Source organism: Seriola aureovittata, chromosome 19, assembly GCF_021018895.1.
Source record: "Seriola aureovittata isolate HTS-2021-v1 ecotype China chromosome 19, ASM2101889v1, whole genome shotgun sequence".
NCBI classification, from domain to species: domain Eukaryota; kingdom Metazoa; phylum Chordata; class Actinopteri; order Carangiformes; family Carangidae; genus Seriola; species Seriola aureovittata.
Genome location: NC_079382.1, coordinates 14,671,086 through 14,687,877, shown reverse-complemented (window position 1 = coordinate 14,687,877; position 16,792 = coordinate 14,671,086). Strand labels below are relative to the sequence as shown.

The 16,792-nt window shown below is 43.0% G+C and overlaps 2 protein-coding genes across 2 annotated transcripts in view; one reads left to right on the top strand and one right to left on the bottom strand.

Annotated features, from left to right (window-relative positions):
* LOC130160801 (protein eva-1 homolog A) overlaps positions 1 to 12,814 on the bottom strand; it is a 72,821-nt gene extending 60,007 nt beyond the window's left edge. The window contains exon 1 of the mRNA XM_056363526.1: positions 12,401 to 12,814. Coding sequence (XP_056219501.1) covers positions 12,401 to 12,584 — 184 coding nt within the window. The 5' untranslated portion in view covers positions 12,585 to 12,814. The remainder of the gene's footprint in view (positions 1 to 12,400) is intronic.
* An 802-nt stretch (positions 12,815 to 13,616) lies between these two features.
* On the top strand, positions 13,617 to 16,432 carry mrpl19 (mitochondrial ribosomal protein L19). The gene is made up of 6 exons (XM_056405554.1): positions 13,617 to 13,758; positions 13,985 to 14,105; positions 14,203 to 14,321; positions 14,690 to 14,824; positions 15,346 to 15,527; positions 15,878 to 16,432. The coding sequence occupies exons 1-6, from the start codon at positions 13,680 to 13,682 to the stop codon at positions 16,091 to 16,093; spliced, it is 852 nt and encodes a 283-aa protein (XP_056261529.1). The 5' UTR covers positions 13,617 to 13,679; the 3' UTR covers positions 16,094 to 16,432.
* The last annotated feature ends 360 nt before the right edge of the window (positions 16,433 to 16,792 follow it).

Sequence of the window (16,792 nt, the reverse complement as noted above, 5' to 3'; positions counted from 1 at the left end):
ATTGGTTTTGCTCTTTGACTTCTCACTAAAACGACCTAAGAAACACAACTTTAAATCCAATCTCAGAGGATCCACCTCTTTCCCCGCAGGAGATAGACCCAGCATGTGCTTCACTCTGCTATCAGACTTCACTTGGGACTGATCAAACAACAGCGAATGGAAATGGGAAGAGTGTGGTAGAAATGAAGGAAGAACCCGAGGAGAGGGGAAAAACAACATGATAGAGGAGATCAGAGGCAGAGTAAATAGAGTGACTAACAGGTGGAGATATTGAGATTTAAAAGCATGACATTCATTCATTCATGTCGAGATTTGGTTCATTGATGTTCTGCAGTTATGTGGTTTGGAATCCAGAGACAGAAGACGAGTGTGTGCTGACACGTTCAGTTCTTTTTAAATCACCACATGGGCTTGCCTCACAGTTGTGTACCGATATCCCCAGGTGATGATTCGTCTCCTTGATTTCAATGGCAGTCAGTTGCTAAGTCACCCCCCCCCCACCCACCCCCCTCCATCCCCAACAGACAGAGACCTGAGCTTGAGCAGCTGAAGTCATTAAAACCGGAGACACAAACACAAACACTCTGCTTGCCCGGTCCTTTCCTCCTCCCTGAGATGGCTTATCTTTCTAACACCTACACACACAAACACACACACACACACACACACACACACACATATGCAGGCAGACATAGACTCTCACACAGACCTACAGTGGCACGCAAAGGCAACTTCAACGTACTCAACATGAACAACAAACTTCTGTACCCAAACCCAACCCCCAGCTTTCCTGAACACAGCTTATTTATTTGTTCACACCATGACGTACGTGTCAAATAGCATCAGTCTCGCAGGCTTTTAAAGGGTTGTCTGTGTCATGGCCGAAGAGTTTCAAAAAGCTGAAACCTTCAAAATACTTTTCGATACACCAACAGGAGAGGAAATCAGGGGAGGTGACAAGGGTTTGATGCTGGAATATCTGTAAGGATACCTGTTAGGATATCTGTAAGGATAGCACCGGGTATCAAAATAAATGAGTGACACGTGAATTAAAAAAAACAGCATATAGTGTTTTAGTAAGGCGCTGGGTCACCATGAGTCTACTAATCAGTTTCAGTGCAGTAGAATGTAGAATTATTATATGATTAATATAAACTTATAATCGATGATTGATGATGGTGAATTCTAGCTCCAGGATACTTCAAACTTCAAACACTGGGTTTGTGCGTTGAAGTTGTACTTGATCAAATGATAACACAATGTTTACTTTAGTTGTTTCCACCAGGCAAACAAGACAAGACAAAGGGATTAAATAGAAAGAACGGGAGGGATGTCACATGCTAAGTCAGACAGACATCAGGCGGGACGAGGAATTCATGCTCCGGAGGAGAACATGAACACAACAGCTCTTCTGGCTTGTTCGCAACCGCACCAAACCAAGAGAGCAAATCCACTCTAAATGGTCTAGCTTAAATAAAACCCCAAAGGAAGCTTAGGCTGACAGTCACATCAAGTCAACAAAGTCCAGGGTTTGTATTTCAGGTTATCGGCGTTAGCTAACACCTACAGAGAGTGAGGGGAACGTCCACCTGTGGGTCACTTGTCTAAGCTCATCCTCAGGGGGCGACTGTGTATAAAACATCTGCCAGCTTGGACGTGACCTCATGGTTGGACAGTGGCCGCTAAGACTCCCCCCCAGGGAACCCGCGAAAACCAAACACTGGTCCCACCCAAGCCCTCCCATGACCTCTGTTCGCACGTGCCTCTCCTTATGACCCCCGGGGGTCAAAGGGCGCGAGGCGAGGGGACGCTTTTACTGAGTCTCTGAGCATGTGTGTTGTGTGTTTCTTATCATTGGTGGGATGGTGGATGGGTTTGGCGGTGGTGACAAGAGAGAGGGGGCCAGAGAGGCTCCGGAAACACCCACACACACACACAGAGAAAGTGCGTGACAGAAAGATAGACATGAACGGATGGGGAGAAAGGACCAGAGGAAGAGAGATCTATCATTTTAACAGTCACTTTTATGGCCTGGGAGAGTTGGGTGGCAGCCAGACCGCCCCATTACTAACCACAGTCCAGCAGACACCAGACAGATGTATCAGTGTGTGAGCTTTATTGTCACAAAGTGAACGACAGATGTATCCTCCTTTGGTCACTCTCACCACTGTGGATTTGGATAGAAGTGATTGTTGGGTGTGGCAGTGGTAGCCTAAGGCTTAGAGAAGTGAGCTTTTGAAAGAGAGGTCAGCGAGGGAATGATTTCTCTGCTGTTGTGCAGTTCAGTTAGTGACATGTCAAGGAACTGACCATTTATAATAAAATGGTTGAAGAGTCAGATTGAGTTGATGGAAAAGGAAGGAAGAATTGTTCTTCTTCTGGATAACTAACATCTTGTTGCTCATCCTCAGGAGAGTTAAACACCTGATCAAAAACTCCCCATCCAACTGCCAGTCTGCTCACAGTGTCTATGCAGAAAATAAATTTGACAATTAACATGCCCCGCACACTCAGAATAACTCTCATCACTTTGCAACTCCTTTCATTACACCCTGGCTGCTTCCTGTCTGTGATCCAGCAGCCTCCCACCCGCTCCACCACCTTCCGCACTACTCTAATTTTGTCAAAGCCTACACAGCGCCACTAAAAAAAAAAACTGTTTTAATGCAATAACAGCAAGCATGCACTGCGAAGGAAAGAGAGGTATTTTCTTTAAAAAAAAAAAAAAAAAAGGTTGGAGTGGGTGGGCACTGAGAGGCTGAGCTTTTTGGGGGAATTAACAAGCTTATCTGGGGGACTGTTGTGTGAAAACAAGCAATAGAACAACTCCTGAGGAGCTGAGGGAGTGAAAAGCCATCTGCAGCATGTCCAATGGGACTTAGCAGGGAGATCCCTTTCCTTTTACAACAAACCCAGACCGACCTGCAGGAATGACCGGACTAAACCTGAAAGCTTACCTTGCTCTAGTCATTCAGAGTTTCACGGACAGATTGTTTTTTTTGCTACCAAGTCATTGGGGTAGAAGTTTTTGCATTCTCACTCTACAGCCTCCATTTATACAATGAAGTCAGCTTTGGTACTTTCCTCTTGTGGACACTGTGCGTATGCTTACTGCTTTATGTTCATCTATAAATTGACTATAGCCAAGGCCCGAGATCTTTAAGTATTTAAACTGACAACCATATTAGAAGAGAGCCAATTATTACATTATTTTATTATCTAGATAAATCTAGTGGTAGGTCTTACCAAGATTGTTATTTTTATGACCATGCTATGCTGCGAATGGAAGAAATGCAATCTAAATTTACCCGGTAGAAATTATTCTGGCATGTACAGGGAAAAAACAAGGGACAATCTCTCTCCCCCTCTCTCTCACTCCCTCCCCCCTTACCTGAGCTAGCCAGAGGGGCCAGTAAGCAACAGATTAGCAGTGCTTTGGGGAGCAGGCTGCTGTAGCGTGCTGTAATGCAGACTGTCAGTCCCTCACAGTTGGGGGGCTACACAATGCCTCCTTGTTCAGACTGGCCCTTCTGCGCCCCACCTCTCTACCTCTCCATCTCTTTCCCTCTCTCTCTCTCTTTCCCTCTAGGGGTTTAATCAAACCATAAAAACTAATGGTGTTCAAAAATGTTCTTTCTCTCTCTTACACTGAAGAAAACATGAGGTAAAGACAGAGGAGAGGACTGAGGGATGGAGGAAGAATAAAAAAAATTTAAAAAAAGGAAGGCGGACATGTAGACTCCTAAACCAAACATAAATCAGTTCCCAGGAAGAGACAGACAGAAAAAAAAGAGAGAGAGGGAGGGAGGAGGAGGAGGGGCATCAAAGCATGGTTGACATTCTCCAAGATGCAAGAGCAGAAAAAGGTGTGTGCGCTGTGTGCATGTGTGTTGTGATATGGGGGTTTATTGAGAGCATAATTCTACAGCCAGCACATAAGTGGGGTGGACATGATGAGATAATTGTCAGTGCATACAACACCCACCGGTCTCTTTTCTCAACACTTGTCCCTGTTTATCTACAGCTCAGTTTCATCCTTAAACTGGATGGTGCAAGCCTCCGTACCTGCAGCAGCAGGTATCGCTACTTGTCTGATTCTCCTCCAGCTCTCCGCTCACAAAGACAACACGGCTTTCTCTGGAAAATACTGCAGCAGTCTGTGTTTAAGGTGACAAATGAGCATGCATTCCTAATTAATTACACAATTGTTGCCGCAACAGAGACAGAGAGCAGCTCGTGAACTGCAGCTGCATGAGGCAACACCGGGGTGTCACTGAAGAATCTTCTTCACACATTTTCACTGTGTTTTCTTTGGGGTTTCTTACACCTCCCCTCCCCCGACGCAAAGAGAGGGCAAGTGCAAACACACACCTGCAATGTCTACATATACGTCTTTGCAGATAAACGGTTTAGGAATTGAACCCCTCCTCCCCCCAATAACAGTTATTACTATAGAACCATCCAGCTCGACATCTGATTGGGCTGTTTGGGTGGTTTTAGAGACTGACAGAATTCTATGCAAAATAATGATTATGGTATTAAAGGCTGGCTTTTCTGCTGATTATAAGATTTGATTCAGCCCATCTCACAGCTGGTAGTTAGGCCTCATTCTCAGCCTATGTTGGTAATTTAATGCAGTCTGAGTTTAATTTATGAGTTTCACCCCAAACTCAGACACGAGACAGACACTGTTTCAAAAAGTGACACCTACTCTCGCTCGAATTATAGTTATAGCAGCTATAGTAGCCAATGTCAGACCATGGCCAACGCACTGATAACACTCCATTAAAGCACAGTGTATAACTGAGAAAATAAGGCTGTATTCACACCTGTAGTTTGGTTTATGTGACTCAGACCATTGTTGCCGTTTTGTTCTGGTCTGGTTCATCTTCACACTGACTCCCGCCAAATGAACCAACAGCCTTAAACATTTAGTTACGCAGTCGGCGACTTGTCATCCTGCATCATCGTCGCTTTATGAGCCTACAGAAATAACTGACTATGAGCACTATTTATGATTAGACTGCAAGTCGACCACATGTTGGGAAATAATGACATAAAAAGGTTAAAATTATGGGAGGGGGTAGTTACTGTGAGGTCGCTGTGTTTCACTCGCACGCAGAGGAGGACACAAGCAACGCACAAGCAACGCCTCACATTGGTTGTTTGGTGCACACCAGTGTTTGGCTGACATCTTTCACACCAGCACCACGGTTCATTAAACCCAACCAGGTGTGAAAGCACTTGATTAGCGTTTTTCCACTGCAAGGTACCGACTGAACTCGACTCGACTCTTCTCGCTTTAGGTACCAGGTACTCCTCTTTTCCACTGCAGACAGTAACCCTCTCAATGCGACGTCCCACAAGCTATCGTGACGTCACCCTTAACGCGACACACAAACAGACATTTATTCCCCAACATCCCGTCTCGCAGAATGATGACGCCTCAGGTCACCTGGAACTTCAGCAGAGGTGATAAGTGCCAGGTACTATCCACAACATTTGCCCAATGGAAAAAAACGAAAAAGGTGAGTAGTAGTAGTGGAGAGGAGTTGAGCCAGTACTGTGTGGTAAAGGGCTATAAATAATCAACAGCAGATAGCCAACACTGAGCAACAACAACACTTATATAGTGAAACTGTAACTAGTGTCAGATTTAAAATTGATACTCCCTTTGCACAGAAATAACAACAGCTGAGTGGGAGAGCACAGAGGAAGTGCTTTTCATTGACAGTATAATGCAGTGGAAAAGCTTACAGACAAAACCTTCACTGATCCCAAAACATGTTTCTATTCTTCGTGCGGTACCAAGGCCTTTCCAGCATACTGGGACTTCATTAATTGAAGTATTGCCCCAGCAGCAGCCAAATCATTTCACAAGTATTACCTCAGTCAGGATGTGCTGTCTCCCCACACATATTTTGGCAATGAAACAAAAACCGATGTTGATTGGTGCACGTTAATATGGCCTATAAGCCAGGACTTGACTCAGTTGACACAAAGACGACGCCTTTAAGACGATGTCTGCTTTGAACACATATTCACATTAATCATGTCAACGCTTTTGTATTCAATGCTTTGTCCTTTTATTGAGGGGATTTCCGTCAGCGCATCGTGGTTCTAGTAAAAACACAGGTAAGAACCGTGATTTATTTTTAGAACGCCATCTCGACGATTCACTTTTCAATCACTCCACGGTGAAGCTATGACTTAAAAGCCCCCCCCCTAGTTTGTTGCAGGGTGATGTGGGATCATTTAATTTCCTCACACGGTACTTAAATTAAGCGGTGGGGAAGAGTTGTTTCCTGTTGTAAACACCCATCTGTCATCGCCAACACCACTTTGTTGTTCCCCAACATGATGTCAGACTCTGCTTTATGTGCGTGTTTGTTTACGTGCTTATTGTATCCAGGTGGAGCGACTTACACAGCAGGTCATGTCTTTCATCGCTATCATGTTGTGCCAGGCCAGACTTCCACCTTAAATTACACACACACACACACACACACACACACACACACACACACACACACACACACACACACACACACACACACACACACACACCATCCACTGTGCCATAAATGCATATGCATCCCCAAGTTATGTACATTACATCTCGGAGCTGCCTGCACCCAAAGGCTCTTCAGTTTCACATTTTCCTTTCTGTCTGCCTTTCTTTCTTTCCCACAAGTCTTGTTGGAACCAAACTTTTAAGATGGGTATTTACACTGCTATTTATGACCAGCATCACCTCACCTATTAATGCTACATGTCACACAACACACACACAGCTTAATGGCTGGATATGATGTTTCAAATGCCGGCAATAAATCCTTAGCATGCTAAGTGAACACTGTGCTGTAGTGTGGAGCACAAGCCTCAGTCTCAGTTACCTCTGGGGTTAAATGACCTCTGGTTTCTGATGACTGCTTCTATTTCCGATCCAGCTCCCAGTTGGTGAAACACCCGAATCAATTGATTTCACACTCGCAGATTTCTTATTTACTGTATCTTGTTTATTAGTAAAGAGCGATGTGCAAAAGTTTTGTGTTGTGGACCTTAAAAATGAAGTCCTCTACAACTTTTGTTTTGGGATATTTCATGAAGGCAAAGGTGAAAGGGATTCAAAGGGATTTGGATTCGATAAGCGGATTCAGATTTGATAAAATGAAAAAAAAAAAAAAAAACCTGAACCTGAATGTCTTCTCTCTTCGCTCAGGTGGATTTAAATGATGAAATCAAGAAGGGATTTCGGTTAAAACCTAAACTGTAATGTTGTAAGCTCCCTCCTTGACACCCAACAGCTCTTTATGTTTTGATAACATCAAGCAATGAATCAAAACCCATGACAGTTCATTCCTTTGGCAACCTCATTCACAGAAACTATTCTTTGAAGAGAAGGAACCCCCCCCCCCCTTCGCTATTCAGTTCAAGAGAAAAGCAGCCTTATCCCGGGCCCTCGCTGTCCGCCGAGCCGCCTGCCTCCACCACAGTAGACAAAACAAGTGGGAGGCAGGATTTGTTTAGACAGAGCTCACCTGGCGCTCACGCAGACACACAAATAGTGATCAGGCGAACCCTAGGGAGGAGCAGAGGCAGCAAGGAGGCGGGGAGGAGAAGCAGTGGTAGCGGTGGTGAGGAAAGAAGCAGGGGAGCTGACGTGTGGGGGAAGGGAAGGGACCGAGAGGGGAGAGCATGGGGTTCGGTGTGCTGCCCTTATCCAGGGCCACTCAAAAATCAGAGCGGATTAAGATTTGAGGGGCCTCGAGTGGCGCTCAGTGATAGGCGGAGGGGTGTGTCTGTGTGTATGTGAGTGTGGGGGCAGGCAGTTAGGGGTAGCCTAATCCAGGACTTGCACACTGTGTAACAGCAGAGGTGGATTTGTGTGTCTGTGTATGTGTTGGCTGCAGTGTCATGCTCATAGAGAGGCAATCAGCTGATCTGTCCCCTCGGAGGGATCAAGCTCCCCCAGTCATTTTTACATCACCACATCAAATGGCTCCTAAACGTATTTTATTCATACCTTGTTTGTATGGAGACAGCTAATTATTATTTTCATTCTCATTTCATCTGATGATTACTTTTTCCATTAATTGAGTAATTGTTGAGTCTGTAAACATCAGAAATTAGTAAAGAATATCACAATTTTCAAGAGCTCAAAGTGACATTTTCACACTTTTTTTTTTGTCCCACCAACAGTCTTGAAACTTAAATGTTCATGTTTAATGTTCAGTTTGCTATAGTTCATCAGTTATCAAATTACAGCTGAAACAATTCCATCTTTACAAATGTAAAGAATTGGTGCTTAATATCATTTGGGTTGGGACTATTTGTTGAATAAAGCAGGACATTTCATGGCGTCAGATTGGGCTTTCGAACATTATGTTTTTTTTTTTTTTTTCACTATTTCCTGACATTTTGTAAACCAAACAATGAATCTATTAATAAAGAAAATAATCGACAGCTTAACCGACAATGACAATAATTGCCAGTTGTAGCCCTAATTGAAATATCTGCTGGTTCATTTTTTGTCAGTGAGTAATCGATTAATCTGATTAATACTTTTTCCTAGTAGGTTAACACAAACCTAAACCTGGGGTTTCCCTTTCCAAATGTAATTCAAGAAAATTACAGTATCATTAGCTGAGAGGAGGACATGTCACCTTCAGTCAGTGCTTTGAGATGTACAATCATCACTATTACTGATCCATCTTTAGGGACCAAATAGATTTACTTAAAAATTCTATACAAAGTGCTTGAACTGCATTTGATCAAAACTGCAATATGAATTAAAGTTGTTTAAAATGTTAAAAACTTACTGGCGCAGCTTTAAATGCTAAACATCAATACTGATCGAATGATATCAATCGCACATTCAAACGTGTGATCAGTTATTACAGGGCTAACCGTACAGCCGCACTGCGACGTTATCCAGACATCTTCTCATCTTCTTTTGAACTGACTTCAAATTCATGACCTAAAGAAAAGCTGTTGACTTTCTTTTTACCTTTCCCGATTGTGGTCAACATGTGTGATGAGGTTCGACAGCGGGGAACAAAGAGTAAGATGGATGATAACTCCCCCTAACCACACACTCGCAGTTACTATGGGTTGACCTCAGTTGACCCCTTAGCCCCTCAACAGCCTCACATCCCATTCACTGGGGTTAAATAGGGTTTTGCCTGCAGGGTTTTATGACGGAGAAAGAGAAGGAACGTTGCTTCACTGTAGCCCTATGGCAGGGTCATAGAGTTTGCCTGGTAACAACTGCTTTGAGTTTGAGTTCATACACAACAACAACTGAACATGTGCAGGATATCAGTGCAGCGGTTCTAAAATGTTCTACGGTTGAAAAGAAAAGAAACACACCAGGCGTCAGTGTTTTGTTTGAGATGCTTCTGTATGAAGTAACTCTCAGTCAGCTGCAGAAAATGCTTGATTTTCTCTTATTGTTTTGACCTTTCTCTAAACAGTCCAGCATGCATCATTTCCCTGTCCCTGCACAGCTACCACGTGTTAACGAAAACGATAATCTGTTGTCTGTGTCAGCTGGTGACAGCATGCAACAGGATAGACAAGCGGAAAGACATTAAAACAAATCAGATTCATGGTCTTGGATATGAGCTCAATGTTAGGTTGCAACTACCAATTTTTTTCATTATCGATTACTCTGAAGATTATTTTCTTGATTCATCCTTTTGTGGGTAAAATTTCAGAAAACAGTGGAGATCACAATCTCTTAAGATGCCATGGTGATTCCTTCAAATTGCTTTTGTTGTTCAACCTACAGTCAAAAACCCACAGACCCTCAGTTTCCTATCACTGAAGACAAAGAAAAGCAGCACATCCCCACAACTGAGGAGCTCAGTACTGCTGCATATAAAATGACACAATTTATTTTCCTGCCAATACATTTAAATTAATCAATTAATCGTTTCACCTCCGTTATTTCCATGTTTAAAAAAAAATGTGATGCTGTGCAGTGTATGTATATGTGCCGCAGGAGGAAGAAGCATGATATTCTGGTATAATGAATGGTTTGCTTTGGATGGCTAGATGACCAATAAAAAACAGTTATGGTACAAACCGAGAGCTCCTCGCATGAGTAAACCTAAGCACAAGCAGTAAGGAGAGCAGACAATAAGGCTGTATATTCAGTTCTTTTCAATTTTCAGTTTAGAAAAGTGCTAAAAAAATTGTAAGATAAAGAGCATTAATTAGCTTCCTTGCTACCTCTGTTAGCCTAGGGGCTCTTAAGTGTTGCTTGGCTCACTCCTCACCTCTAATTAGCCGTTCAGGCAGCTGTATAATAGAGGATGATAACAGGGAGAGAGACAGAATTAAATTACCCTCCAACATAGTTTGTTTCCATTTCAGCAGCGAGCTGAAAGCTGCTGACGAAACACGAAACTGCCATTACTCCCAGTTGTCGACAAATGATCCAAATGCAAAACACACAGATTGACACAGATGAACCAAAAATGGGCCGTGATCAAGTCAAATCAACTTTTGCTGCCATAGATATTCCTTTGGAGGTCAAACAGTTGGCTCCACCGGGTTAATTCGCCATAGTGACCGAGGTCCATTGATGTGACCAGCTTGTCCGCCATCACTAATTCAACTGATAGAGGTCTGAGTGACAGATGTTAGATCTGAACCTACCACTTCTGTCACCCTGCAGGCCTGGCAGCACCTGTCAATCAAAGAGCTCCTCTCAGTCTCCAGGGAGACTCCAGCTAGTGAAGAATGTGAAGACTGAAGGATTTCTTTGTCCTGCAGGTATTCTGAGGAAGTCCCCATTCTCATTTCATTCACAGGGATGCTTGGTCAGCATTGCGCAGAGCAGTGTCCCTGATGAGCAAACAAAATTGCATCTGGGGGCTCGACATCGGTGTCCCTGCAGGGCTTATAGATAAAACTGATATTAGGGTCCAAAAGAAGAACTCAACATGACAGCAGTGTTTCCTCCGCTTCACCTTAGGGAGTGAAGGGACCACTGGGAAGTCCAGAGAGAAAGTTTCAGGGCAAAGAAATGCCGAACCAAAGCGGAAATTTCAACAAATTAACTTCTCCCTATGGCACTATATTTGCAGAATCACGCCTAAGCCGGGGGTATTGGCAAACCTGCTCCAGGCAGCGGAAATCTGGAATCAGATGGTCTTATGGTTTTTCCCTTCTTGCTTAATTAACCACCATTTGAGCTACTTGGTTGTATTATTTATGGCATAACCAACAACCACTCACCGGAGCATGGCAATTACAGAAATGAAACCTTGTTAACAGCCTTCACTACACCATAATCTTAAGCAGCTCATTAGGCAGCAACATGGACACATGCACACACAGTCACATACACAGAGGGCATGTTACATACATCTGCTCTATAGCACCTTTTTCCCGACAGTGTTTTAGTCTGCTCGTTTCCAACCATTAGACCCATTAGAGGCCAATTAACACCGACACAAAGCTCCCTTCCTGTTTTATGGCACTGTAAACAAAACCTGCAGGCTTGCCTTGGGCTCAGCACAGCGCAATAGCCTATAATGCAACACAGAATAACTCATTAGTTTAGTAATATGCACGGCCTTTCTTGGAAGACATAAAAGCCTCCAGATTCCGTCACACCGGAGTGCACATAAACCTCAAGTAATTGGCAGGTCCCAGCCTTGTATTGACTTTACGTTTCCAACTGATTGAATATGAAGCGCATAAAAATCATAAAAGGCGGCATTGGCTTTCTTCTCCGTGCTGTAAATCTGTAGCAAAGGACAGCGCTTGGTCCAGACAATAGTTCCCATCGAGTAACACATTAACCACACTATCCCATTTATCTCCGTTGCATCAATGGGGATATGTGTTGCAGAGCTATGCTGAAGTGATAAACCATGCCCTGAATCCCTATAGCAAGATGGCTTTAGTAAAGGGGGGGGGGGGGGACCTGTCGTTTGAAGTGGCCTATGTGGGTCACTCTCCTCAAACTGTGTCAGAATTGGCCCAAAGATAAGCGCAATGCGGGTCTTTTCCGCATGTTTAAGTTGCGTTGGGTCGGTTTATGAAGCAAACATTTGAGTGTGCATGCTGCAGCACGCCAGAGGCACGGGTCGTCCTGAGAGGACAAGTTTGAAATCACTGCTTATAGTTGTTTAGGGGGGTTGGGTGGGGGGATTCGTGCTCAACAGTTTCAAGCATGCGTAATTACTTATCCTGCTTGTATTTCACCTCCTATAGGGCGCGAATAGAAGCCTATATTCCTCAAGCGTTCAATGGAAAGAAGCATAAGCGCAGATAACTTACGTCAGAATAAAACAAGTGCCGAGCATGCTGTTGACTGCCAGGAAAACATGTTTACGTTGATTTCTGTCAACAAAAACGTGAACACATCATCATTATTCCCAACCTGAAAAGTCTGAGGAGCCCTTGGTGAAGTCGCAGAGGACGGTCAGACACGTTATTCCCAACAGGAGCGCATTACTGACGGCTGAGAGAGTCCCATCTGAGAAGAACATCCTTGAAGCCTCAGAGTTTTTGAGTCTCTCCGTAGCATTTAGAAAGTCCAACAGAAACAGCAGCTGCTGCAGCATTGAGTTGAGTTGAGTTGAGTTTCAGCTTCTGCGTCGCATGCAGGAGATGTGCGGTCCCATCTTGTCTCTGGTCTTCCCCCTCATCCTCCCACCACACTGCTGTGACACTGGGATCGAGGTTCCTTTGGGCTGGAGCCGTGCACCGCGCTCTCTCTCTCTCGCTCTCTCTCTCTCGCTCTCTCGCACAGTGTATTTGTAACTGCGTGTTATGTTGTGCTGTGGAGGCAGCCCACCTGTAGGACCGACGCTCCCCTGCATGGTCTCAAAAGTTCAGAGTTCCCTGTCACACACACACACGCACGCGCGTACAGGGGCAAAATATCTCACTGAAATTAGTTTATAATGCACCAGGAGGCCTTTGTGTGCCGTCTCTGACCTCTAGGAAATGATATGCTTTAGTGTAACACAGACCGTTTTGGTTTAACCCAATGATTCTCAGTGCTGGAATCAATGTAATCAAGCGATGTAGCTATTTAAGTAGGCTACACATTTGATGTATTTGTACTTGAGTATCTTCATATTATTCTACATTATACTTCTATAACACTATTTTCAGAGGCTACTTTTTTTCACTTCATTTATCTCATCTCACATGTATTCCTTTGAGGATCAATATAACACATAAAAAATAAATTAAATTAAATTAATTTTTTTAACAGCATTAACATTTTTTCATCATCCATCATCATCATCATCATTAACTCATCAAAGCAGTGGCTCTGCTCTGCCCTTTGCTTATTAATTAAAAGCATGCATCATGGTGAAGGCAATTACAGGCCATGATCAAGTGTAAATCAGGTAGGTTGGCAATGGCTGTTATATTGGTTTCTTAATAAGTCGAATATTTAATTTAATTAATTTTTTTTTTTTGTGTGTGTGTGTGTAAGCATGTTGTGTGCTCGCAGTTGTGAACTTGACATAGGACCAAATGAGATTACCTAGAACCTTTTAGTCTATGCCTAAAACCACCGATGGAACAGTTGCGCCATCTTGTGGACAACTCGTTAAACTATAGATTCGGACAAATCGCGTTTCAAATACGTTTGCTCTGCTCGGCTTCCGTACAAGCTCACACGCGACAACAGAAGGTCAGACATGGCAGCCTGCGTCAAAGGGCTCGACAAGTGTATCTTTTCCCTGAGGTTTTTACGAAACCTCCAGCTCCAAAATGAACGTAAGTAAACTGAACAAACTCCCATTTTCCCCATTATACTTTACAGTTTGATGGCATGCTGCAAAAAGGTGTAGAACTTCTAATGTACATCCGCTATGTGTGCTAAGAAGCTAACGATAGACTGTAAGCTATCGTTTCTTAACCTTATAGTGATCAACACAGGCTTACCTTATCTGTACAAATGTGTGCGATGTATGTCTATAAAATGGTATCTTGTTGTTTTCAGGGTTTTTGTCCACGTCCCTGTGCCGTCCTGCATCGGGGACTAACAACGAGCCATCCAAATTCACTCCTCCATCTAAACCTGACATCGTAGATAAAACACAAACCCCGGCGTCTCAGCGAAAGTATGATGTTTCTTTGTGAAAACAGAAAGGTACCGCCGATACAGGCTGGGTGAAGTAAGGTTTGTAATGTGTTGTCCCGGTCGTCTCTGCCTCCCAGGTTTCTGAGCCCAGAGTTCATCCCTCCGCGACAAAGAACAGACCCTTTAAAGTTTTCCATTGAGAGGAAAGACATGATCCGCAGGAGGAAAGTGCTCAACATCCCTGAATTCTACGCAGGTAAGAAACAAAATGGTCAGGTATCTTCCCACAGCAAGGTGAGGGAAAGAAGATAACAGTTTGAATTATTTCACCCAGGGAACATAATTTATGCTTCCACCTCCTCCAAGTTTAAATACTGCACCTCACTCTGTAGCCTTAGGTAGAATATCTGAGACTATAATTGTAAGCACTGCTGCTAACATGGTGTTAGAGAAGAGGCCACATTATCATAGTTGTTGTCTGCCCCTATTGGTACAGTCTAACCTCCGTTTGAGTTAATATTTACAAAAAAAAATAGAAAAAGTGCTCTTACAAATACTGTATGTATAAAGATTAAACTTTATATCATAATTTCAATTGTGCTAATTATTGTTGATCACTTCCAGGGAGTATCCTGGCAGTGACCATGGCTGATCCTAATGCAAGTGGGAAAACTAACCGCTTTGTCGGAATTTGTATCCAGAGGGGTGGAAAGGGGCTGGGCGCCACATTTGTCCTAAGGAACATCATTGAAAATCAAGGTGAGGTTTATTTAGTTTTTGAAGTACTGAAATTTTACCAAAATTTTCTCATACTATTATAAATGATAAATTATTTTACCGTTGATTGTTATGTCGGTCTGTCCCGTTCCTTACATACTTGTATCTGGTTTTAGGGTACAGAATTTTCTTTTAGAAAAAGAGAGTAATAAATTTTCCCTTTGCATTTGCAACTATTTCAAGCTTAAAGGCTTAAAAATGCACTTCAAAATTTTCAAAGTGCAATAGAAGTTATTTAGATGCAGGAAGGGCTGGTAGATAACATTACTGAAAAACTGAGGAACATACTATTGGCAGAAGTATAAATACAAATACAATTATTTAACTGAGAATGGAAACTAAGAATATCTCTACTTTAGTGTTCAGTGGTAGCTTGATTACGGAAGAGGAAAGGCTTGTTCATTCACTTTCCCCATCTAGAGTTTCTTTACATGTAAGAAGTGAATGAAGTGTCCTTCAGGTAAAACACCTGTTTTAAAGATGTAACTATCCGTGTGGCGCAGGTGTGGAGATTTGCTATGAGATGTATAGTCCTCGTATCCAGAATATTGAGGTGCTGAAGCTGGAAAAAAGGCTGGATGACAACCTGATGTATCTGAGAGATGCTCTGCCCGAGTACAGCACTGTGGACCCGGACATGAATCCTGTGCCCTTCTCCTCTACTGGAGAGGTTCCTGTCAACAAGGTGCGACAGCTTCAAGATCAACCCTGATAATATATTTACAAAGAAAAGAGCTGGTTTAAATCAGGCTTCCTAAATTACTGTAAATTCTATTTTGATTATTTTAATTACTAATATTAGTGATGTAAAATATAGGCTTTTATGTAAATGTATTTTTATTCTTTAATCTAAAAAGCCACGTAGTATCACTTGTGCTTAAACCCTAACCATTACAGTGTTGGTGCCTTGCTCCAGTTACTTAAAAAAAAAATCTGTTAGGCATTGTTTTCTAAAGGAATAAAAGTAGATTTAATGTGAAGAAAATAAAGAATCTTTTGATGTAAAATGATCGAGCATCTCTGTCCATTTACCAGATGAAAGTAAGGATGCGGCCAAAACCATGGTCAAAACGCTGGGAACGACCCAGGTTCAACATCCAGGGCATCCGCTTCGACCTGAGCCCTGAGCAGATGGAGCACGCCCAGAAGTGGGCACAGCCTTGGCAGGAGTACGACATGCTGAAGGAGTACGACACGTCCAAACTGGAGGAGCAGATCCTCAGTGAGGTCATGCAGGAGATGAGAAAGTGAGGAAGAGCCTCCTAAAGTGATGCGCAAAGATTCTTCAGTTTAACCGTCAACACAAGAATGGGAAATGACTGGAGTCTGGAGATTTGCATGGATGTGGAAGTTCACTCTGCAGGAAGTTCATCCAGATGTTAACCACAGCCATACAAGTGTATATAAGGAGGGGCCAATATTGAAATGGATATTGTGTTCTAAGGAGTCATGCCTTCTTCGTTTTGTCTTATCCATCAGTCTGCTGTACAGTATGAGTGCTTTCATTAGTCCCCAGCCTTAGGTGTGACATACGACATTTTGCAGATATTAAGTGGTTTCTATAATAAACGATGTTAAACCTCCCAACTATGGAATTGCATTATGTTCTCTTGATTTGCTTTTTTGGCTGGCGTCCTGACACTAGATGGCGCTATCTCTCTATATATATTGCAGCCATCAGCAGTTGCATAACATCCTTTGTTGTGTTGTCTGTTACAGTGTTTTGAGGGAAATTCCTGCCGCGCTGAATAAACAGAGACGTATTATTTCAGCAAAACAAGTGATGAGAGGCCTGTTATCCAAAAGCAGGTTAACTGAGTTTTAATGTTTAAAACTGGTCTTTTTCTATCAGTCCATGTTCTAGATTTAAGGGGCTTCTAGGTTTAACCAAGTAAAGATTTCAAAATAAATCAGTAAATCTGCTTTTTGGAGCAGGCCCTAGTACCCTGC